The 24,704-nt window shown below is 51.1% G+C and overlaps 2 protein-coding genes across 4 annotated transcripts in view; one reads left to right on the top strand and one right to left on the bottom strand.

Annotated features, from left to right (window-relative positions):
• Positions 1 to 255: 255 nt before the first annotated feature.
• On the bottom strand, positions 256 to 5,905 carry SFRP5 (secreted frizzled related protein 5). The gene is made up of 3 exons (XM_010971092.3): positions 5,270 to 5,905; positions 3,016 to 3,093; positions 256 to 1,342 (listed from the first exon to the last, which is right to left on the bottom strand). Exons 1-3 carry the CDS (start codon positions 5,790 to 5,792, stop codon positions 996 to 998), a joined length of 948 nt encoding a protein of 315 aa, XP_010969394.2. The 5' UTR covers positions 5,793 to 5,905; the 3' UTR covers positions 256 to 995.
• A 4,728-nt stretch (positions 5,906 to 10,633) lies between these two features.
• GOLGA7B (golgin A7 family member B) overlaps positions 10,634 to 24,704 on the top strand; it is a 62,875-nt gene continuing 48,804 nt past the window's right edge. For 2 of the 3 annotated variants that reach the window (XM_074373811.1, XM_074373810.1), the window contains exon 1: positions 10,659 to 10,731. The gene's annotated coding sequence lies outside the window, so the exon portion shown is untranslated. Of the gene's footprint in view, positions 10,732 to 24,704 lie in introns of all 3 variants that reach the window. The other variant, XM_074373812.1, reaches the window with a different exon arrangement.

Raw genomic sequence — 24,704 nt, 5'->3', positions numbered from 1 at the left:
TCTGAGACAAAAGGACACTCACCTCCATCACTCACTTAGTCCCACTGTGGGGGTGAAAAGAGCGACCCTTACTATCTGTTCTCGGGGGATTCTGCAAAAACAGACATTGCTCTCTTTAGCCCCTCCACGTATGTCTGTGGACAGGCAGTGGGTTCCAAAAGGGCCTCTTTCTCAAAGTCCCCTCCAAACCTCCCTATGCCCCCTACTCCAGGGCACCAGCTGACAGAAAAAAAAAATCACCTGGTCAAAACCAACTATTTGTTTTCTTTGATTTAATTAAAAACTTAAGTAAAAAAAAAAGAAAAAGAAAACCAAACCCTACCTGCATTAGTCTAGTACCTAGGGCCTTGAATAAGTAGCAATAATTTACTGGTCATCAGGATAAAAGGGACATGCGGAGGCTGAGGGGTGAGCCTCTGAGAGGCGGTTGGGCAGGGCTTCTCCCCAGGCCAGCGGGAAGGGAAACAGGCAGAGACAGGGAAGGTGGGGAGGTATGGCTGGAGGGCACTGTGACCCCAACACCTTTCCTTTGGGGGCCTATGATGAAGACACATGAAGGGGCAGTGGGGGCTGAGAACTTTCCCCCAAGGAGCTCAACCTAATTCCAAGACTTTCCCAGGCAAGTCCCCACCGCCAAGAGAGGGGAGCTGACACTGCTGTCTACAAGGGCTGCTCAGAGCCCCTCCACCCTTCCCTTGCTCTCTCTTCCCTCTGCCTACTTTCTGAGACCCTGGGGTTTCCCCCCAAATGAGAAAGCCCTGCTCCTATGGGAGGAATCCTCCAAGGACCCCAGAACCTTGGTCAAGGACAGCCTGGTTAGATGCCCATCCCTTAGGGCCTGTGCCGGTAACAGCTCTGCAAGAACCACTCTCTGGCAGGGCCTGGGTCAGCCTGGGAGTCGGGGAGGCCAGGTGGGCAGGAGGAGAGAGTATACCCCAGGGGCGGGGACAGCGGGCAAGGCACAGCTGGCTGGGTGGGGCAGGGAGAAGCGCCCTTCAGTGGGGCTCTGCTGCCCCATAGAAGAAGGGGTAGTAGAGGGAGCAGGGGTAGGAGAACATGAACTTGACTGCGAACTTCATCTCCTTGTTCTTCTTGTCCCAGCGGTAGACGGCCATGAGCAGCAGCTGTCCGTCCACTTTGCGGCCCATGACCAGGAAGCTGCCGGTCAGGCTGTCCAGCTGCGGGCAGGGGCAGCCGGCGCTGTTCTTCATGTGCAGCACCAGCCTCTTGGTGTCCTTGCGTTTCAAGGGGCCCGGCTTGAGCAGCTTCTTCTTTTTCTGGGCTCCAATCAGCTTCCGGTCCCCGTTCTCTATCTTCATCTCCTTGATGCGCATTTTGACCACTGTGTGGGGGGTGGACAGAGGGACAGTGTCAGGTTTGCTCAAGATGCTGGTGTCTGCACGCTTGGTGCTCATGCCTGAAGCTCCATTTCTGGGGCTTGGGGAGGTGGAGCTTCTACACGTACATTTTAATATTCATGAAGCTCCTATCATGTGCTGGACTTTTACGGACATTATCATGTTTCATCCTTGAGGTATGGTGGGAAAATGAGGTTTGGAGAGGTTGTGACCTGCCCGAATGCTAGAGCCTGGGTTGAACTGAGGTCTGGCCTGTGCCTTTCCATGACACCAGGTGTGAAGCAGAGCACTTTCTAAAGGGAGTGGAGTGGGGTGTTGGGCTCCCTGGGAAGGGAAATACTGTGGGTAGAGCTGACTGACTGGAAGAGGGGCTTGGAGGGGCATCCTTGTGATGGAGGGGGGCTGGACTTTATGATCGTTGGGGATGCTTCTAAATAGGATTCCTAGCCGTGTGTGTGTGTGTGTGTGTGTGTGAAGTGTGAGTGACTGGAGCCATGGTGGGCTGGAAAATGCTCCACAGCCAGCTCTGGGGAGGGGGCTTGCTCAGTAGCATGTGCTGGTTTCCATGGGATAAGTACTCCCACTGCACCAATGAACTCGGGGTTGGGAAGCACCACACACAACCAGCTCTTGCTGGAGTGAACACATCACTGTAATCTGTGCGAGGCTGTGTAGTGTGGATGAGAGTATGTAGTGTGGTGCTGTGTGTTTTGCGTGTAAGAGAATGTGGTATTTGTAGGAGTGTGAGCATGTGGGGGGCAGTAGGGGAGGTGGCTGAAGGCCCGAGAGCTAATACAGTTGGGGGCAGTCACTTAGGCCAGCGTCCTCTTTCTTCAGGCCTCTGGATCCCCATCTCTGGGAGCAGCCAGGGAGAACCCTGTCCAACCAGGGAAGGAAAACCTTATAAAGTCTCTTTCCTTCTCTCTCTTTTCTTTTTTCTCTTGGCCAGGCGCGCGCGTGTACACACACACACACACACACACACACACACACACACACACACACACACCCTTTGCAATAGTAGTGTCCTCTTTCCAAACAGACTAACAACATAAAAGACCTGCTGCAGTGAGGATTTCCTTGCTATCTCTTTTTTTATAGGCGGGGAGGCTAAGACACAAAACGGGAGCCAACTTGGCAAAGACCACATGCTGGGCTGTGTGGTCCACACAGGAGCCAGGTCCTGACTGCCCCAGGAATGGGGAGGCTCCAGCGTGAGGCTGTGGGACAGGTGCCCAGGGATGAGGGGGTGGCATCCCCACCCGGGAGCCCATCCCCGTGCTCTGCTGCCCCCATCCATCTCTGGGCCAAGCCTGCTTCCCCCAAGGAGAACCCAGCCCTGGAGGCCCCTCTATGGACAGCACCAAGGGAGGGCTGCAGGAGCCCTGGCCAGGGATGGTTTCTGAGGCCCATGGCCCATGGTGCTGAGGGACTTCTGAAGCCCCTGGGATGACCTACAAAAATAAGTACATTTCTCTGGGGAGAGGGTTCATGGTAATCCTCAGATTCAAAAAGGAGTCTATGATGCAAAAACTGGTAGGATTCACTGTCATGGGAATGGGCTTGTGTGTGTGTGTGCATGCACGCGCGCGTGTGCGTGAAGGAACAGGGGCCTGGGGTGGCGCCGGGGCAGTGACTGAGTGGGCTCCATGCTCACCGAAGTCGCTGGAGCACATCTGCTCCATGAGGCCATCAGCGCTGTGCTCCATCTCACACTGGGCGCAGATCTTGGTCACTGAAGAGAGAAGCAGGGGGTGAGGGATCAGAGTCTGAAGAGCCACTTAGGGTACAGGCTCCCCCACTGACCAGCCACCTCCCCCTGCCAAGCCTTCATGTCCTCATCAGAAGAACAAAATGATGGTAATGATCATTCTCATTGAGGGGCCATCAAGTTCAGAAGAGATGAGGTTGTGCAGGGACAAAACTGACCAGGTGGGCACATTGCCCCATGACCCTGGCAGCTGCAGCTGTGATATGCACCATCTTCTTCTAAATTTTGTCTCATTTAATCCTCAGCCTATGAAGTAGGTATTATTCTTCCCATTTTAAAGAGAAGGAAACTGAGGTCCAGAATGCTACCCAAATCTGCAAAGATAATGAGAACTTAGCTTAGAACTAAGGATTTGTGACTCCCAGGCTAGTGCTGGGGTGGGGTTGTTTGCAGGGTCTTTCTAGAAACCCAGACTCCAGGCAGGTGGGTCAATGAGTGATGCTGGCAGGGCAGGGACTGTGGGATTGAGGGGGCACTGAAGAGCCTCTAAAGTGGGCAGCTTAACATTGCTAGAACTTCTGATTTTTCAAGGAAAGCCAAAACTCTTACTTTTTATGTGAAATATTGTTTCATCTGTTGTCCACACAAACACTTCAGGCTGCCTCTGATCCTCAGGCTACCCCACAGCAGCTGACCTTGCTCTACAACTCTGCCTCCTGGTGGGCGCCCCAGCAAGGTAGGGAGAGGAGGGCTCAAAGAGGGTGGGAGTGTGAAAGCAGGGCCAGGTGGGATTCCAAGACTGAGATTTCCCTGCCTTCCAGGCTGTTAATGTTTGGGCTCCAAGAAAACCAGGAGAAAGGAGCCACACCGGGATCCCTGCTGGGGGCTATGCTGTCTCTGCTTGAGCTGGGTCTCTCTCCCCTGCCTTCCGGTCCCATTTCCAACCTGAGAATATGGTTTCCCTTCTCTGAACTCCCCAGTCACAGGACCCCCACCCAAGCTCGACTCTCAGAGACTGCGTGGGTGAGGTTAGCCTTGAGGAGTGGGTGCGCTGTAGTGGGATCCAGTTGCTTTTAGGGGGCCAGGTCAATAGAAAAGGCAGGAGCAGTGTTGCCCCTTGGGAGAGTCGCAGCATCAGGGGCTCCCTAGACTGTCGGATTAGCTGCTCAGGTAAAGCTTTCCTGCTTGGTGCCACCGTTTATCCTCCTGTCTGGTGCCCAGCCTGGGCTTCCTCTGCCTGGAAGGAGTTTGGCAGACAGCGGAGGAAGGGGGAAGGGGGCGCTGAGACCAGAGAGGACTTAGGGGTAATGGGATGGGGTAGGGGTGGGAGGCGGCACTTAGGATCTCATTAGTTTCAGGAACCTGGGATTGCTTGCTATTTGCAGATGGGGAAACCAAGGCTCAACATTAAGCAACTTGCCTAAGGGCTTGTTAGGGGCAGAGCCTGGCAATCTGCTCTTTCTTCTACACTGAGCTTTACCCAAAGGTCTCCCAGCCTAGGCGAATGGGAAAGAAAGAGGGAGAATTTAGGGTTCCCAGGCACAGAAAATGGGGGCAGGGTGGAAACCATAGCCCAGAGTGGGCTTGGCCCCTAGTCTTTGGCTATATCCCTTCCTTCCACCCTCCTCCTCGCCCAAAGTCTCAACACTGGGTGGGGTGATGCTTGTCTTGGTGCTCGGGGTCCAGGGCTGTGGAGGAGGTGAAAGGCATTGTTTAGCAACCCTGGGCATTCGTAGGCTGAGAAAGGCAATAAGGCATTTATCTGAGGCCTCAGGATGGGGGTATAGCGTTGCCCACCCCAGTCCCTGCATCCCCCCACCCCGCCCCCGTGCTCCCCTTCACCCGAGCCCAGGGATTCCAGAAGCTGGGGAAGGTGGGAGTTGTGAGAGAAGTGGGGTGGGAGGCATTTCAGGAACGGAGTTGGAATAGGGGAGAATCAGTGGGAATGTCCAGAGTTGCAGGGAGGCACTACTCTGGCAGTCCATGGAGAGGTGGGAAAGCTGGAAGGCTTCGGGGGACAATTCCCCAGGCACGTAGGGCTGAGCAAAGACTGTGTGTGTGTGTGTGTGTGTGCGCGTGTCTAGAGCGGGTGAGGGGCTTGCAGAGCTATGCTAAGGGGTTAGGGGAGCAGCATCCGTCTGGGGCCCAGCTCACGGGCAGCCAGGGCCGTGAAGCGCGCGTGGGGCAGCGCCGACGCTACCTGGAGGCGCGGTGGCGGGCAGGTGCCCGAACTGCACAGCGATGCAGAGGTCGTTGTCCAGAGGGAACTTGTGGCAGTGCAGCATCTCGGGCCAGGGGAAGCCGTAGGCCTCCATGAGCGGCGCGCAGCCGGCACGCACGGCCTCGCACAGCGAGCGACACGGGTAGATGGGCCGGTCGAGGCAGACGGGCGCGAAGAGCGAGCAGAGGAAGACCTGCGTGTCCGAGTGACAGCGCTTGGCCAGCAGTGGCAGCCAGCTGCTCGCCTGCTGCTTCACCTCGGCCAGGCTCTCGTGCTCCAGCAGGTTGGGCAGCCGCATGCGCTTGTAGCCCACAGTGTGGCAGAGCGGCAGGTCGGCGGGGATGTCGAGGCACTGCGGCGGCTTGGAGTACGAGCGCCCGTGCAGCGGCTCGGTCTGCCAGCCGTAGTAGTCGTACTCCTCGCCGCGCGCCGGCGCCCCGTGCAGCGCCCCCAGCAGCAGCGCCAGCGCGGCCGTCCGCGCGCCCCCCGCCGCCGCCCGCATGGCTGCGCCGGCCCCCGACGCTCCCCTGCTGCTGAGGTCGCCCAAGTAGGTGGCAGCCTCGCTCCGCTCCCGGGCTCACCGAGTGATCCTGGCGCCTCCCACCTCGGGGCTCCAGTCCCTGCCTCGCCGCGCGCCTCAGCCAATCTCCGGCCGCCCGGCCCCCGCCCCAAGGCGAGGAGGTAGGGTGGCGCCCTGTCTGCCCCTCCTGCCCAAGCTCGCGCGTCCCGCCTAATGCCGGCTCGTGCTCCCCTCTCCCTCCCGTCGGCTCCCTGCCACCGCCCCAGCCTCTTCTTGGGCCTCTCCCCGAGGCTCCCTCATCTCCCTAGGCTTTTCTCGCCCCTCGTCTTCTCCATCCTTCTTCCTTATCTCTCTCCGCCACAGCCTCTCCTGTTCCTTTTCTCACTCACTTCACTTGCTTATCTCTCCGTCTCTGCCTTTCCCCTTCCAGTCTGTTTTCTCTTCCCTGACACCTAAGTTCTCCCTTCTCCTGGCAGGAGACTCTTGGCTGCCCTCACCCTCCTGGTCCAGGGGGCAAGTTCTTCATCCTCCAGTCCTCAAGCATTTATTAAGCTCCTGCCAGGTGCCCCGGAACTGTGCTGGCTGTTAGAGAATCAGAGATGGTTATGGCCCAGGACCTACCTCCGGAGCATCACAGCCTAGTGGGAGCGAAGATAATTATACCTGCTATTTAGTGAGATCTTATTAAGTGCCTTGGACACTGCACAGCATCTCACAATCTTATCAACTACTATTTCCAATGATAGCTAATACTTACTGGGTGATTACTGTGTGCCAAGTCTGTTCTAAGCACATTGTATAAACTTTCTCACTTAATTCTCACAATAATGCTATAAAGTGGGTAGGTACTATTATTATCACCACTTCACAGATAAAGGTACTGATAATGAGGTTAAGTAAGGACTGGTGCCACGACTTGAACTCAGGTAGTCTGATTCCAGAGTCAGAGCCTACATATGACCAGGAGGTCTGGATTCTGAGTCTGAAGGCTTAATGACCGTGGGGGGAGCTCAGAGAGGTAAAGTAACTGGCCCTTGGTCACAGAGCTAATAGAAGAAGGAGCTAGTTTCTTCTATTTGAGCCCTGCCTTTCACTGGCTTTCCTGTGGGAGGAGCTTTGGACAAGAGGCTTGGGGGTGGGGTGGGGGGCTCCTTCTCCAGAACCTAATTGGAGGCTTGACCTTTGGTGGGAGGATACCCTGAGGAGATGTCATGTAGGAAGACTAGGGATGCTCTGCTGGGAAGCAGGACTGCTGGAGCAGTTGCCCCCCCCACACACACCTCTTGCCCATACACCCCGTCCTTACCCTCATCCTCCTGCATGTTTCCAAGGCTCATGTCTTCCCATGAATCTGTCTTTGCAGTGGTAGTAGAGAGAGGTAAGGGACCACTCCTCTCAATATTCAACAGACACACACGAAGCACCTACTATGTGCAAGGTTTGAGGTGTGGTGTGTACACTACAGTTGGGGATACAGAAATGCAAAAGACATAGGTCCTGCTTCATCTGCTCTAGTTGTCAGAAAAGGACACAAGGCAGAGCTGAGGAGGCAGAAGAAAATTCAGCCGACAGAGCTCAAGGATAGGACAGGATGTCTTTTGATGTCCAGGATGACCTAGTTGGGTCTGGGTAGAATGAGTTTTCCTCCCCCTTCTCCCGCTCCGAACCCCTGGCATGAAGAGATGCCAGGGTCATTCTGGGGATGACCACTCAGAAGGCGAAGGACCATTCCCCCACAGGACCAGACAGCATAGTATAGTAATGGTGCAAGAGCCTGGACCCTGCAGACAGAAAGAGTCAGGTTCAAATTTAAGTGTATACTTACTGAGTGACTTTGGGCAAATACTTAGCCATTCTGGCCATTCATTTCCTTGTTTGTGAACTAGAACCTCCTCAGCAGTTGTGGACAAACAGAATGCGCATGGAAAGAAAGCCCCCTGCATCTTGCCAGCACGTTATAGGCACCTAGGAATGTTAGATCTCCAAGGGATGTGCGACTTTAGGGTAAAAATGTGGTATGTGCTCTGAAAGCTTCCTGGGACACCCCGGCTCTGGCTCTGGTTTGGGACTCTGAGCAGCAATTCTGCTCCCTGCACTCCAGCTTACCCCTCACTCCCCACTCCAGGCTTGGTAGCGCTTCTGCCCTCCAGGGGAGATGTGGTTTTGGGCACTGGCAGGGGGTGTTGGAGCTCCCAGGTGGTTGTACAAGGTTCTGGCTCCCCGGGCAGCTGGTCTCCTGTGCTGTTCTTGGCATCCCAGTGCCTGGTCTGGACAGAGTGAGGTATTGTTCCTGCTGCTGGTTATGTAAGAACTACACATGGTCTGAGAGCTGGGTGAGTCTGTACCTGGCAGCTCCAGGGGCTCCGAAGGGCAGAGGGGGCCAGGCTGGAAACCTCCTGAAAGAGGCGGATGAGTAGTTTTTACCTGGCAACTCTGCCCTGGGGACTCCCAAGACTCCCTGTCATGCAGCCATGATGAGATTGAGGAGGGATGCCCTTCACAGGAATGGGGTCCAGGTTGGGGCTGCACCCTGGTGCGGTCGTTCGGGGAAACTCTCCCTCTGTGGCCAGGCCACTTGATTACCCTGGCTCTGGGGCCAGGGAGAGGAGGAGGCTGCGCTCTGATGTGGTACCCCTTTCTGATGATGCCGCCCCAGGGCCTAGGCAGCTGGGTGGAACACCTGGTATGCTGGGCATCTGTCCATCTTGGAGTGTCTGCTGTCTGTCCAGGCACACATTTCCCCCAGCTGAGGGAGGGAACCATTTGTTCAAAAAGAATGTGTATTCATGGTTTGTTGTGAGCAAAGTTCTAGATAGATAACTGTTAGATCAAGCTTGCTAATTATGTTAACAAATCCTACATTTTCCTACTTTTTTATTGCCTACTTCCATGGTTCTACTTGTGGTCAGCATTCTCTTGAGGGTCCCCAGGATCTTTTCAGGGAGTCTACAAGTTCAAAATTGTATATAATTTTTGTGTGTGTGTGTGGGAGTAATTAGGCTTATTTATTTAGTTAGTTTTAAAAAATGGAGGTACTGGGGATTGAATCCAGGACCTCATGCATACTAAGCATGCGCTCCACCACTGAACTATACCCTCCCCCCCAAATAGTACATAATTTAAAGATCCACTCAAAATGGATTTTTAAGGATTTTACTCTGTTGGGTGAGAAAAGTTTATTGATATGGATTCAGATTCTACATTACAAACAGGATTTAAGAAATTGCCACATGGCAATATTTTGGTAGTATCAAATAAGAATAGCCATAATTTCTGTAAAGGCTATTAAAATACTCTCTTTTCAGATTATATTTATGTGGGAAGCCAAATTTTCTCCATATAGGTCAGCCAAAACAACATGTAACAACAGATTGAATGCTGGAGGAGATATGAGAATCTGACTGCCTTTATTAACCCAGAAATGAAAGAGACTGCACAAATATAAAACAATGCCACCATTCTCATGGATTTGTTTTGTAAAATATAGTTATTTTTCACAAAAATTTGTTATTTATGTTAACATATAATGGGTTTAGTATGGTTATTTGAAATGAATCAATAAATAAAATTTCCTTCAGTTTTAATTTTAAATGTGGTAAGTATTGATAGATATAAACCTGTATAAACAAAAATTCTTTAATTTAATCTAAAATCTCAGTACTTTTTAAGGGTAGAAAGAGGTCCTGAGACCAATAAGTTTAAGAACTACTGGTTTATTTCCTCCATCATTTCTGATGGAGGTGTATAAAATCTACTTTGATGTGGGTTTGCTAATTTTTCCTTTTGATTCAGTTTTGCTTTATATACTTTGAAGCTATGTTGTTAGGATCATAAAGTTTATGATTGTTTATTGTTCTGGTTGGATTGTAATTTCTACCTGTATGAAATAACTTCTTTGTTCCTTTTTATGCTTTAGTCTTGGGAAAAATGATTCCATGGACTAACATTTAACTAGCACCTGCTGTGGGCCAGGCATACACAAGAAAGAGTCTCAGTCCCAGCCCATGTGGAGAACATGGATACACAAAGGCAGTGAAGCATAGCAGGAGGAGTCTAGGCTTTGAATCAGACTAACTGGTGGTGAATTCTGACCACGTCCTAGCTGTGTGTTCTTGGACAAATGTTTGTTGGACTTTGGACCTGAGTTTCTTTTTAAAAAAATTTATTTATTTATTTAGAGGGGGGAGGAAATTAGGTTTATTTTTATTTATTTAATGAGGTACTGGGGATTGAACCCAGGACCTTGTGCATGTTAAGCACACACTCTACCATTGAGCTATATGCTCCCCCTGGACCTGAGTTTCTTTATCTGTAAAATGGGGTTAGTAACATTTATGAACTAGGTGGTAGTGAAGACTTACTGAGATAAAGAATGAGAGAAGCACCCAGCTGAATGCCTGGCATATAGTAGCTTTGCAATCAGTGCTATAGCAGAGCCATGCTCCTGGTTGTGTCTTTTTACAAGGCCTCTGGGAGAGGCAGTGTGTGGTAGTGGGGAGTGCGCCACACTTGGATTCTGAAGATCTGAGTTGTGTGTTTGCAACTTAATAGCAAGCCCTTCCCACACCCTGAGTCTCAGTTTCCTCATCTGTGAAATGAGAACCACCTCTGCCTTGCATTCTCCATGGGGCTATCCTGAGGATCAAATGAGATAATGAAGAGAAAGGGGGTTGGGATGATGATGGAGGTGAGGCTGACTTTGTCCTTGAACCAAAGTAGGACCTCTTTTGTCCTCAGCTGTGAAGAGGTCCTGCCAGCACAGGCTTGCCTGCCTGCCAGAGGGCTGAGGTGCCTGAAGAGGTGAGACAGAATCTTGTCCTTATTTCAGAGTCTCCTGGAATTATCTGCCATTTACAGTCTCACCTGCTGGGACATCTGTCTTCGTAGCAGCTGCTGCTGAGTGCTCCACAAAAAGCCCAGGGTGAGTGGTCTGTGAAATTAAGAGAAATATAGTGCTAGCCTGGCCCCACTGCGATTGTCCCTCTGCACCCCCCTCATCCCCCACCACTTTCTATAAGAGGAAACCAGAACTTGACCTTCCTAACTCCCAGTCCAGTGCTCTTCCTTCCACACCTATAGCACTGTTTTCTTTTCCAGCATTGCAGCTTTGTGGACTGCAGCCTACATCTGTCCCAGAGGCCCCCAGCTGTGCCAGGCTTTCCTGCTGCACTGCCTGTGTTCTGGGCAGCAGTTCAGGAAGACCTGCTCAGGATATCTGGGCACCCTGGTGGCAGTGGGGGCCTAGTCCTGGAGGGGCTGGGCTCACTGCCACTGCTCCAAGTGTCCCGGAAGGTGACGTAGTCCTCCATTCTATAAGCCTGGACACCTGCAGCCTTACCATTTGTCCTGGATCTCACGTGACTCTGCAAAAAAAGCAGAGACCAGGCTTGTTTTGTCTTGGGCCTGGGGCTTGGTCTAGTTCTAAGAATGCCTATCTGAAGTGCAAAATGAAGTGAGATGGAGGATGGGCACTGTTGGTATTCTCTGGACAGGGCTGGGCATGGAGAGAAGGCTGAGTAATGCTCTCCTCTTCTCCCTAAGGAGAAAACTGAGACCCAGAGAAGTTCAGGTACATGCCCAAGTCACAAAGCCAAAGAGCAGAGCCAGGACTTGAACCCCAGACTTCCCTCTGTGGCTTGTGGATTCCTTTCTGCCTGCTTGTGAGAAGTGCCTGTGGGGAGTTCCATCCTGTTGTGCACTGACCCAAACAGCCATGCAAGGGAGGAGGGCCCTAGGGCCAGCATGGACACTTCAGTGGGACTCAGGTAACGAGGCTGTAGCAGGTTTGACTCTGGTTGGCCCAGCCACTGCCCTCAGGAAATGTGAGGTCTAGAGGGGCAGCCAGCCAATGAACAAATACACAAACAGCTTATAATCACAAGTAGAGTGACTTCCTGGTTGAGGGGTGGAGAGGTGCCTCAAAACCTCTTCGTGGAGAAGAGAATGAGCGGCGGACAGAGAGTCAAGGCACATGTCATTAGGCTTTTGCTTCTACTGATTATGTGGGAACTCGGAGAAGACACAACTCCCGGTGCCTCAGTTTCCCCATCTGCAAAAGAGACTTTCTTTTGCAGACTTGTTGGTAAGATTAAGTGAGAAGTACCTGAAGATGCTTAAAACTGCTACAGTGTAACTGTTGAAAGAGGTTTTTGCAATCGCAGGAGGCAGCCGGTGCGTGGCCGCACTCTCTCAGCCCGGGGCTGTGGCTGTATGGGGCCCTTGGGACCCCAGATTTATAAATGTTTCAGCTGAAAGCTATTCTCCATTCTGCTGGTTCCTGACCACCCAGGGTCTGGGAAGGCTCTCCTAAATGTTCATAAGCTATTCTCCATGTTTCCCCAAATCAAGATAGAATGGTTCATTTGTCTGTAAATAAAACAGCAGATTTCTTTGCTTTTGGATGGAATGACACGCTCTCAGGATGGAACTCCTCTCACGCTGAACAGCAGTGGATTGGCAGGCCATGCATCTTTGATTAATTTAAAAAACAGGCTAGGAGAGGGAAGTGAGTGGCCCTGTTTGGGGAACTGTAGGTCAGAGAGGTCCCAGGGACCTTGTGCTCAGAGTGCAAGGGAGGAAGTCAGGAAGCCCCCAGGAGGTCCCAGAGGGCAGGACTGTGGAGGGGAAACCCAGGGCAGGAGTGGTAGGGGTGGGGGCCAGCTGATGGGGGAACCCGGGGCAAACAATAGCCTCATTAAGGAGAGGGTGCGGGTGAGGAGAAGCAGGGCAGGGCTTCAGCCAGTGAATCTCCTCTCCCCACCCTACCCAATGGAGCAATTGTCCTCTGCCAGGAGGGAGCTGGAGCCTTGGCCTGGGAACTGCTGGGTGCTTGCCCTGAGGGCCAACGAGGTGGTCGCTGCCTCTTTGCCTGGCCCCAGAATGGCTCTTCTGTGCTCGGGATGCCGAGGGTCTGGGCCACAGTAGGGGGTACCTGGCCCTTGCTCTTCCAGCTGGCGGCAGCTCTAAGCGTGGGCGCTCCGAGAAAGGGGTCCCTATTTCCCTCTTGCCCACTTCTGGGAAACCGAGGCCCCAGTTAGGTTTGTCTGAGACCTGGGCTCAGCCTATATCTTTTGGCTCTCCTGTAATCCCCCCGCCCGCTGCCTGCGCTGTGGCCTTGGGTCTCAATTGTTTCACCTGTAAAGCAAGGAAAGATGGGCTAGCAGTGCTTCTCACCTAGATGGATGGCATGCCACCACCTGGGTTTGGCCATCAGGACCACTGAGGCTGCTACGGGCGTTTAGTGGGCAGGGGCCAGGGGTGCTAAATTCCTGCAATGTCCAGCCTAGCCCTGCATGACTGTTACCAACCAGGGATCTTGGCCTCCTTAATCAATAGAAATTGGTAAGAGGCCAGACAAGAAATTCAGGCAAGACTACTGGGACTGTGCTACACCCTGGGGAATGAAAACAAGTCTCAGGTCTCTTGCTCGCTCCCTGAGTGGGGGCGAGCTGGTCCCTTAAATGCGGTGAAGGTAGGGGTGGATCCATGGGTTGGGCGGGAGGGGTGGCTTAGGTGGTCTGCCCACCCCCTTGGCGGTGCTGTGTGGGGGGAACACACAAAGTACCCTGCTTTTGCCCCCTACACTTCAGAAGTGGCAGTTGGATTTTTTGTCTTTTTGTATCTTGTTCACATTTTGCCTCAACTGTGCATGTACATAGTTATTTTTAGTCTCTTGTAATTTCTTTGTATCTATTTCTCGACGAGACATTTGTCCATGTGCAAGCACTGCCGCAAAGGGTCCCAGGTCCCAGCCTTTCTCATGACTAAGAGTTATCCTGCCCCAAAGGCCATCAGAGCCCCTGTGGAGAAGCACTCATGCATCAATGCTTTTCACCATTGCTGTTTTTAAAGTAAGGTGATCCTGATTTCAAATGATGTGGCTTGTGGGAACTCAGCCGATAAGACAGATGAGAGAGGCGAGTACGGTAAGGGCTGAGCATTCCCGTCCCCCACAGTGGCCTCTGTCCAGGGGTGTGAACCCTCTCCAGGGCCTCCTGCAGCCAACTGGGCCCCATTTGGCTGTTATGAGTGTTCTGATTGGTAAGACCTCTGTTCTTATTGGTCGGTGGTTACTCTGGTCCAGTGGACATCTGCTGAAATCGGTCAGTGTCTGTGCTCTGCCACTTGTTACTCCTCACCCCTGCATGTGCCCCATGGCTTTTTGCTTTTGATTAATTGTTAGCATTATGACGGGCAGGTGAGGTTTGGGGTTAACTTCCTATCTCTGGTTCCTAGACTTACCTTGACTGGGCTGGCTGACCGGGGCTTGTCACAGCCAGGAAGGGAGAGAGGTTCCCAAATTTGCAGTGCAGAACAATCACCTTGGAAGCAGGTTGAAATACACATTCAGATTACTCGGCCACCTGCAGATTCCAGTACTTTAGATGTCATTCCCCGGGGGTTCTGAGGTGGTGGTCTGGAAACCAGGCTGAGAAATGCTGGCCTTGGAGGGGGCTGTGCCCAGACCCTGCTTCTGCCCCTCCTCCTGTTTATGGTCGCAGCCACTCTCCAAGGCTCATGGGCCTCCTTGAGGCTGAAATGAGAACTGTCTCCCTTCTGGAAGCTCCACACAACCTGTGCCCTCTGCCTGGGGATATAGTTAGTTGGGTTCATGTCCATTTTACCTTCCCCAGCACCCAGCCTGGGGCTCTGATTAAGGGTGTTAGCAGAGATTTGTATGTCCTGCCATGGTGCTAAGTGCGTTATCATCTCATTTAAACTGCTCAGCAATGCTGACAGGTGGATGTTATTATCATCCCTGTTTATAGATAAGAAGTCAGGTGATTGAGGAACTTGCCCAAGGTCACACGGTTGGGAATCTTCCAGGTGGATCTGACTTACCGCACATAGTTTGAGTACAGGCAGGGCAGCTAGCCTGTCCTTCCTTCTGGGATTTCATTATCACCCTTCAGTGAGTGCTGTTATTCATGGTGCTATTATTAGTAATATTATTAACGAGGATTTTAATCTTAAGACTTCCCAGAGGTTCATGCTTAAGGAGGGAGGGATCCTCATAAGGACAGTAGCTGAGAACTGCTTGGGTCCTGGTGAGGACCTTTTATAGGGTGTTTGGGTGTCACATCTGTTTGGGTGTCACATTCATCCGTAAGGTAGCCATAAGGTAAGCAACTGAGGGAGGCACACACAGTCAGCCCCCATTTTACAGAGGAGGAAACTGAGGCTCAGAGAGGTTTAGTAACTTACTCAGAGTCACCCAGTGATGGAGCTGGGACTGAACAAAGTTCTGACTCTCCCAACGTTCCATGTTTGCCCCATGATTCTGGATTATGCCAAGGTCAGGAAAACTTTCACGCCTTTTTAGCCTGAGATGTGTCCCTCCCTTGCCCACCCTGAAGAGCTCTGAAGATAGCTCAGGGTCCACTAGAGACAAAGAGGTCCATGCCCTCTTGACCTAATAATGTGGCCAGGGAACTTGGGGTCAGGGAAAGGTGCATTCTTTCTCTTCCTCTTACATTACAGCCTCTGGCTTCCTGAAATTTTTGTTAAAATTCCAAATCACTTGGCAGTAAGTCCTCTTCCCCACAGTTTTTGCAAACAGGAACCAAGCACCCTTCAGCTTCCAGACTGCACACTTTCACACCCTTGCCTGCTTTAAACTGGTGCCAAGGCCCCTTCAGGAGACAGCAGATACGTGAGCAGGACATCTAGAAGGCCAGGGAATTTGGTTGTTACTTCCCGGGCCCATCTCTGAGGGAGGCAGAAAGGACCCCAGATGCCTACAGGCCCCAGCATGAGTCCTTGGCCTGCCATTTCCTTCTCTGGGTCCCAGTTTCCCCATGTCGTTAAACAAAAAAAATAATATCATCCCGGTGAGAGGGTCAGATGAGATAATATATGCGAAGAGATTTTATCACTATCATTATTTGATTACCTGAAGGTCAAGTTCATTTAAAAAACTCTGCAGTGATGGAAATGCTCTGCGTCTTTGCTCTCCAATTCGGGAGTCACTAGCCACGTGTGGCTCCTGGGCACTTAAAATGTGGCTGGTGCTACAGAGGAACTGAATTTTAAATTAAATTAAATTAAATTAAAGTAAATTATTATTATTATTATTAATGTGAGATGAAATTCACATCACATGAAATTAACATTTTAAAATGAACAATTCAAGGACATAGAGTACATTCACAATGTGAGGCAACCACCACTTCTATTTAGCTCTAAAATTTTCATCACCCCAAAGGAAACTCTGTACACATTAAGCAGTTTCTTTCTGTATCTGCTGCCCCCAGCCCCTGGAAACCACCAAGCTGCTTTCTGTCACTATGGATTTGCCTCTTCTGAACATTGCTTAGGAATGCAGTCATACCGTATGTGACCTTTTGTGCCTGCTTTTTCACTTAACAGCATGTTTTGAGGTTCATCTATGTTGTAGCATGGATCAGTACCACAGTCCTTTCTAATGGCTGAATAATACTAATTTTAGTTAATTTAAATTTAAACAGATCCCCATGTGGCCAGTGGCTATTGTACAGGATAACCAGGAACCTTTAGAGCCTTCTGGGCAGTGAGGAAACTGAACCTCCAACTGTCTCCTGGTACCTGAGGGGATCCCATGGCAGAGTAGAAGGAGCCTGGAGGATGAAAAGGCTGAGAAGGGCACCCCAGGTTCCCCAAAGGAGCCCAACGCTGTGGCCAGTGACTGACATGCTTCATGTGTTATATAAGTTAACTCATTCCATCCTCGCAGTGTCCTTTTACATGGGTCTGTTTTACCATCATCCCTATTTGATAGAGGGAAAGACTGAAGCTCAGAGGGGTTAAGTCACTTGCCCAAGGTTACACAGCTGGTAAATGAGAAGAGATGAGTCTATGAACACAGGTCTGGTCCCTTCCCAGGGCCCATGATCTTTACTACTAGGCTACACAGTCCTTTAACCTTGATCCTGAGAGCTGCCCAGGTAAAAGCAGATCCAGAACTTCAGCGGCACCTACACAGACCCTCACACCTTGAGGCAGGGCTTTCTAGCACCATGCCATGTCAGCCTTCTTGAGGTAAGATCTACCTGGGACCTGGGGGGCCTCTTTGGGAGTCAGGAAGGGGTGGCTGAAGGGACACCTCAGAAGAGGATTAGGGAGTAGCCTCCATCGATTCCCCATTGTTTATCAATGAGTAACCTGGCCTGTTGGGGCTCCTGGTGCCCTCTTTGGGCCCCTCCACTATTAATTGATCTGGGAAGGAGACTCTGTTAATTGCAGACCCAAAATAAACAGGGCTGGGATAAATGCGGCTGATAGCAGATAGCTTTCCTGGCTGTGCTGCACTTTGCCCTTTGGAGAGGGGCAGTGGGAAGAGGCAGAGACTGAAGGGAAAGGAGTGGTCCTAGGAATGTGTATGGAGTGGGGGAGGGAAGACTGGCTTCTTTCCCAAAGGGTCAATCTGTATGTCCTTCTGTAAAGAAAGACTTCTGCTGGGCTCCTTGTTTTGTGTGCTCTGTCAAAGAGCTGGGGGCCGTGAGACTCTGATATTCATCTCTTTTCATCCCTCCCCTCGTCAATCCATCCACCCATCAATCCACCCATGCATCCATCCACCCACCCATCCATCCATCCATCCATCTAGCCATCCATCCACCCATCCATCTCCTCATCCCTCCCTTTCAACATTCTTTCATCCATTCATCTGCTCTCCTGGTATGTCCGTCCGTCTTGTTTTCTTTCCTGCTTCTCTCATTTCATTCATCCATTCTTCCCTTATTCTGTCTATTCATCTGAAAGTCCCTTCCTCCCCCACCCTCCCCCTCCCTCCCTCATCTCCATATCTTTCCTTCCCCCTATATAGTGACCACGTGTTTCTTGAGAAAGTTAGGGAGAAGGTTATGGAGAGTCCTCTGAGCCATGGGGTTCTGAGTCTGGGCCCCTGCTTGGCCCTGGTAGAGTTAGTTGCCTGACTTCAGACACACTGGCCGCTTGCTCAAGGTTAGATGGAATCTCTCCCTGAGGGAGTATAGAACTTTGTTCCTTCAGCCTAGGGACCACATAACTGATTCTCCAAGGGGGGACACTTGGAGAGTGAAAGGGGGTGCTACTAACAATTGCACTTGGGCAACAGAATAACCTGGGGTTGTCCTGGGCACAGCAGAACATCTGGTCCCCCTTCCTCAGCCTTAGCAGGGGGGCCTGTGACTCAAGCAGACTTTCTCTCCCAAAACTGACCCTGGATTTGGGATTCATTATGTCAGTAGCAACTTGCATCAGCATGAACCCCTTGGTCAAAGTTTGGTGTCTGATCTCTGTAGAAACCCAAGGTCCACACTCAGTATGACATGGAACAGTCCGTGAGGAGCTTTCCAGAAGTTGCTTCGTCCTAACAACGCCGTGTGGCGGGCAATGCAGGTATTATCAGACCCCTTTTACAGATGAGGAAGTTGAGGCTGAGTGTGAAGGGGTTTTCTAAAGCCTCACAGCTGGATACGTAATCCCTAAACCCACTCCCAGTTCACTCAGTACAACGTCGGACCTACAACCCTGTTTCCAAACCCCAAACCTGTGTGCCTTTTGTAGATGGGGCACCTGAGGCTGAAGTGGGGAGGGGACTTCTTGGTTAGCCCATAGGCTATGCAGTCGGGGAGACTTTGCCTAGCTAAGTAGGGCCGCTCAGCCCCAGGGCAGGCAGGGTCCCAAGGACTCCCAAGAGCTAACAACAGCAGAATGTAACAATGGCTACCATTTATTGAGTCCTTGTTAAGTGCCAGGCCCTGTCCTAGGTGAGTTACACATTTTGTAGCGCAGTCAGTTCAGGTGGGTGCACAAGATGGCAGCTAGAGAGCAGGCCCCTTGGTCCCCTTTCTTCCTGCTCCCCGCCCTCCTGCAGAGCTCTTAGGTTCATCTGGGGGCAGGATGCATCCTGCCTGGGCCCTACCACCACCCAGTAATCCCTAACTGCTGCAGCTGGGAGATAAGATAGCACCAGCCCATTAATCAAGGCTCCTGGCAGGGAGGGTGGGGGTGGGGTGAGACAACACCACATCACAGGTGGAGATAAGCCCCCTCCTCCTGGCTCCCCCAAGGGTGGGGAAGTGGAGGATGCCGGGAAGTTTGGCCCTAGGTTCCAGTCCCAGGGCTCTGGGCCGATGGGTGGAGCCTACACTGGGTATCGGGGCAGGTAGTGCTGGGAAGGGCAGCCCCAGGGTGCAGGCTGGATTGAGAGGAGCCTGGAGACCTGGGTTCCCACCTCAGTGCTGTCTCTGCCTTTAGATAAGCTACTGCACCTCTCTGGGCCTGTCTCTGTGTCAGAACGCATGGGTGGGGGGCTAGGTTGGATGACCTGGAGGGACCCTTCACCATGAATGTGCTCAGTGACCTGTGTGCGCTGGGGCAGGTGATGGGTGGGCTCAGCTGACAGCAGGGAGAGGGCAGAGGCACTGCCTTGGGGCTAAGGGGCAGCAGGCTAGGTGAGATTTGTTCCAGAACCCGTGTTAGTCACCCTCACAGGAGTGCAAGTGGGCCGTGGTGGTGGTTGGGGGTTGGGAGCGCGACAGGAGAGAGGAAATGGGCCCTTGAGCCACTGCCCTTCAGGGGCCACTCAGTTCTTTTGGGAGCTGGAAAATTGTGGAGTTTGATTCAAATCCCAGCTCTGCTGCTGCCCTGGGTCATCTTGGGTGGGTTACTCAAACTTTGGTCACCTCAGTTTCCCCAGCCGTTAAGTGAGGGTGATAATATTTCCCTCTTGAGATTTTTCTTAGGAAGGTAAATATAAAGTGTTTATTAGCTCAACGCCTAGCAGATAGCAAACACTCAGTCAGTATTAGTTATTCTTTCTTTCATGGCCAGCTCCACAGGGCCTGGACCCTCTTCAATGCAGATTCTCTGTGACCACAGCTCTGGGGAGGAGACTCAGGCAGCTCAACCCCAAAGCAATTGCTGGTCCAAGGATGCTGATTATACAATGTATTAGTTATGTTTTTATAACTAATAAACAACAAACTTCAAACAGCAGACATTTATGATCTGTACAGTTTCTGTGGGTCAGGAATTCAGCAGCTTAGACGCTTAGATGGGTAGTTCTGACTTGGGACGTCTCATGAGGTTGCCATCAAGTTGTTGGCCAGGGCTGCCATTATCTGAAGGCTTGACTGGGGCTGGGGAACTTGCTTCCTAGTTCGTGCATGTGGCTGCTGGCTGGAGGCCATGTGGAGTGTCCTCATGACGTGGCATCTGGCTTCTCTGGAGTGAGTGATCCAGAAGCGAGCATGGAGGAGACATAGTGCCTTTCCTCGCCTGCCCTCTGAAGTTGCACACCATCACTCTCACTGTATTCTATCCGTTAGAGGCGAGTCACTAAGGCCAGCCCACCTGAGGGAAGAGAGGAACATCAGACACAGGCACATGCAATAACATGACAGTAACCCCAAGCAGTAACAGCTGTTCTATGCCTAGGTGCCCTGTGCTGGGAACTTGACACACATGATCTCTAACCCCTCACAACCACTTTTTAAATCAGAAGCTATGTTTCTTTTACAGATGAGAATACAGTGGTTCAGAGAGGCTAAGTGATTTGCCCAAGGTCACCCAGCCAGGAGGTACCATAGTGCTGTTTGGTTCTAGGAAGTCCTTCCCCACTGAGGCACCGCCCAGCTTCAGTCACACCCAAGCCAGCCTTGGCTCTGAAGCCACACATGACCATCTTGGGTAATAGGGCCTCCTTGGTTGTAGGATTAGAGATAATATATGAGGCCTACCTATACAGGGCATATAAAAAGCAGGAATTTTCAGACTCACACTGACCTGGGTTAGAATTTTGACTCCACCACTTTCTCTGTGCCTGTTTTCTCATCTATATGGTGAAGTGATAATACCCTCCCTGCAAGGACAGATGAGCTATGCGTGTAGTAGGTGTGCGGTGCTCGCTCTTCTTATCATGGGGTGGGACTGGGGAGCTCTCAGGGCTGGGCTGCTAGGGGCATGACTTCCCTCTGCGTAATGTGCTCTCCCGGGGGAAGCAGTATCTCCTTTCCTGGTCTGGGGTCTCCCATCCAGGCCTTGCTTGGCAAAGACAGAGCATCAGAGGCATTTGCTGCTTTGCCAGCCCTGTGGGTAAGGCTGAGGCCAAGGCCCTCAAGCCTCAGGGCAGGAGGCCCCTCACTATGGCAGGACTCAGGCCAGGCTACTGACTCCCCCAGTACCCTCCCTACCCCCACCGATTTCTTGGCTCAGGGGCTTCTGGCTGGGAGCTCTCCTGAGCCCTGCCATCCTGTCTTCGCAGCATTTCCAGCATCTCCAGCATCTCCAGCATCGGGGACCTCCATGCACTTGCCCACTTCTGCCAGCAGAGGGAGCAGGTGCTGTTTCTGGGAACCTGGGACCCTTCAGGCAGGGGGTCTCATGTCCTGGGACGTCCTCAGTGGGGTGGAGTGGGATGATCTGGAGTGGAGCTGGCAAGGGTGGGAGCTTCATTCTCCCTGAGGGAGCCATCTCAGGAGATGGGGCCATGGGAAAGAAAGTGAAAGGAATCCAGAGGAGGAACAGAAGTCATCATATTTTTGCACCAAAATCTGTCCAGCAAATGTCATTCAATGCCTACTATGTGCCCAGCACCCTAGCAGGCACTGGGAGCCCATGTCAAGTGTGGACCCTCATATGGCTGACATTCAAGTGGGAAGGCTGGGACAGGCAAGATGTCCAAATGGAGTAATTGCTAACATGATGTCAAGGACATAAACAGAGGGCTGAGAAAGGCAAAGGCTGGAGGCTTGTCTCCACTGCCCACCTAGGTGACTAGGTGGGGTTGAGGTGGGGCCAGTCTGGGAGTGGGAACCGCTTCCTCCACACACCCTTTTTAGTGGTGGGCTCCTATTGTCACCAGAAATCACTGCAAGTCACCATAGGACCTGCCAGTGACAGCATGGAGGGTGTCGCATTCACTAGCCACTTGCAGGATCCTCTCGGAGCAAACCCTTGGCGGCCCTAGAGTTGGACAGGCCTGGCTTCCAGCCTGACTTAGTCACTTGCCAGCTGTGATCTTGGTTGGGACATGTAACTTCTCTATTTCAGCATCTGCAAGCAGTGACAGGAATTCCTGCGTAGTGTGAGGACTAGGGTGTGTTCATCCAGCTCTGCCTGGGGGGCTGGGGGCCTTAGTCACGTGCATTAGTTTTCTATTGCTGCTGTAACAAATATCCACAAACTTAGCAGCTTAAAATAATACACATGTATTTATTATTTCAGCTTTTGTGGGTCAGGAGTCCAGGCTTAGGTTAGCTGGGTCCTTTGCTTGGAGTCTCACAAACTTGCAATCAGGATGTCAGCTGGCAGTGGGGTCTTCTGAGGCTTGGGGTTCTCTTCCAAACACATGTGGTTTTTGGCAGAGTTAATTTCCTTGTAGCTATGGGGAATTCATCAAGTCTCCTTTTTCAAGGCTGGCAGGAGAGAGCTTTCTGCTGTCTCATCTCACCTGATTAGAGCAGGCCCACCCAGGATAATATCCCTTTTGATGAACTCAAAATCAACTGACTATCATATTCCATTATATTCACTGGTTCCACCCACACTCAAGGTGAGGGGATTAGTTAGGTCATGAATTGTGGGTGGTGGGAATCTTGGAGGCCATCTTAGAATTATTAACATGACAATTATTTTGACTAATAATCATGTAATAATCAATAATTATTGATTTTTCTTTAATTTTGAAACACAGAATGCACTTCAATTTTAAAGATATTGTTCAAATTCAGTAAAATATTTAACAAAAAGTAAAAATTGTGTTTACCAAACAAAAGCATTCTACTTCTCACTCACAATCTACATCACAAATTTTTTATTTTAAACACAAAACCAGTCTCCAGGTGGTCCCATAGAATGACAGGATTGATCACCACTTTTTACAGATTCTAACTCCCTGCCAGATTTTTTTAAATTTGGCCTTTAATTTCTTTAAACATAGTAAGCGTAGTTGTTTATAGCTTGCATCTGATAATACCAATACTTCATGTACTTTTGGGTCTGTCTCTACTGTCTATTTTTCCCTCAGCTTTTCTCATGGATGTTAGAATACTATCTCGAAGCCTTGGATTCAAAATCCAGGAAGTATTTTTATTTGCTTCATGCATATGCTTAGGGGTGTTGTTATTCTGGGACCACCACAATTCCGTTTCAAGGCTTGGTATTTCCTGGTAAGAGACCAGGGTGCAAGTCTGTACAAGGGCTGGTTCATGTCAGGTTTGTTCCCTGACTTCTCTGCACCCCAGCTAGCGTATTGCAGTTCCACCACTGTGCAGGGCTTTCAGAGTTCCCGCCTGGGACAAGCTCTGGGTTTTCGCTTCTTTCCTTCCAGTGCTGAGGGGATACTCAGAGTGCAGCTCCTGCTCCAGTACCTGCTTCTCCTGGGAAAGCAGGTGTCCTCTGGTAAGAGCAGCTTTATAGGCTGGGTTTCTTTTTTTGGACTTTTGTCTTCTCCCGGATCTTAGCCCAGCAATTCCTCAGCAGTTTGTCACCTTTGTTGTTTTCAAGATTTTTTTTCCAATTTTGGGGGGGGGGGCTCACCTTTCTTTCACTGTCCTCAGTAGAGAACTGGCCTGAATTACCTTGTCCACCATGACCAGAAGTTCACATGAAGAATGAGTGACTGTGACCCTCCTGCTCGAGAAACAGCAACCCAGGACTTATCCACTGAGAGGCTTTGCTGCCTTCCTGGGCTTCTTTTTATCACAAAGAGCCCCATTTTGGCCAAGAACACATCTGTCCTCATCATGCCGGCTGAGTAGTGCCACCCTCATATGGCCACTCTCTTGGCCCCAGTTTTCCTCTTGCCATGGGCAGAAGTAGCAATGGTCAAGGAGTTAGGAGGTTTGATCTCAGTCCTGGCTTTGCCACTTGCTCATTCCTTGCCACAGATAAGGAAGTTACTTCCTCTTTTAGGTCTTTGCTTTTTTTTTTTTCAAGTTTATCTGCATCATGGGATTAAGACTCAGAGTTCCTAAGATTATCTCAGAAGATAACGCCTGTGAAAATGCCCAGTGTGCTGCCTGACACATTAGAGGCCCCAGAAATGTTTGACGAATGTTAATCTGAACCAGTTACACGACTATATCAATTTAGTTGCAACTATTAGGAAAATCTCCCAAGTAACAATAGCTTTAAAAAGAGTTTATTTCTCTCTCACGTATCAGGCATCTGAAGGCAGGTAGTTCAGGGCTGGGTTGGTGGCTCCACGTTTGGCTGGGCCTCAGAAGCCTTCCATCTGGCTGCTCCTCCATCCTTAGTGCGAGGGCTGCGAGGGCTCCATCTGCATCTCAGGCAGCAAGAGGAGGCAGTGCATACCCTGCCCTTCCCAGAGACTTCTTGGCAGTCCTACACAACATACCTCCTTCATCCCATGGCCGAACCTTGCATATGGCTCACACAGAGCTGCTGGGGAAGTGGGGACGTGGAATCTCTGAGCTGGGTTGCACTCAGCTACGTGTAAGTTTCCTTTTCTCAGGAGGACAGGGGAAAGGGAAATTGGTAGGCAACTGGCAGTTTCTGCCACTGTGACCTTGACTGAATCACTTTTCCCCCTTGAACTTTAGTGTCTTCTTCTGTAGAAATTGGTGGTGGAGGGTGGGTGCGCTCGTGGCATCTTGGGTGGCGCCATTCCTCACTGTGCAGAACTGTTCTAAGGCAATGCGGGACATGTGACATCCCTCGGTCGTGCCTATGAAATGCCAGTAGTACCTCCAGAAGTTGTGATCACCAAAACAACCCTGCTCATTTCTAACATCTCTAGGGAACAGTACTACTCCCTGTTGAAAACCCATGGACTAGACAATTCTCAAGTCCTTCTAAGAGTGGCATTCTGTGAGAGCCTTCAGGCGGTCAGAGGAGGAAAAAGGACAGAGTAAGGAAGGAACCAGGACAGAACTTTTCAAGGAATGGCAAGAACCCAGAACACCTGGT

This window comes from Camelus bactrianus, chromosome 11 (assembly GCF_048773025.1).
Source record: "Camelus bactrianus isolate YW-2024 breed Bactrian camel chromosome 11, ASM4877302v1, whole genome shotgun sequence".
Taxonomy (NCBI): Eukaryota; Metazoa; Chordata; class Mammalia; order Artiodactyla; family Camelidae; genus Camelus; species Camelus bactrianus.
This window is presented reverse-complemented; position numbering and strand designations above follow the sequence as displayed.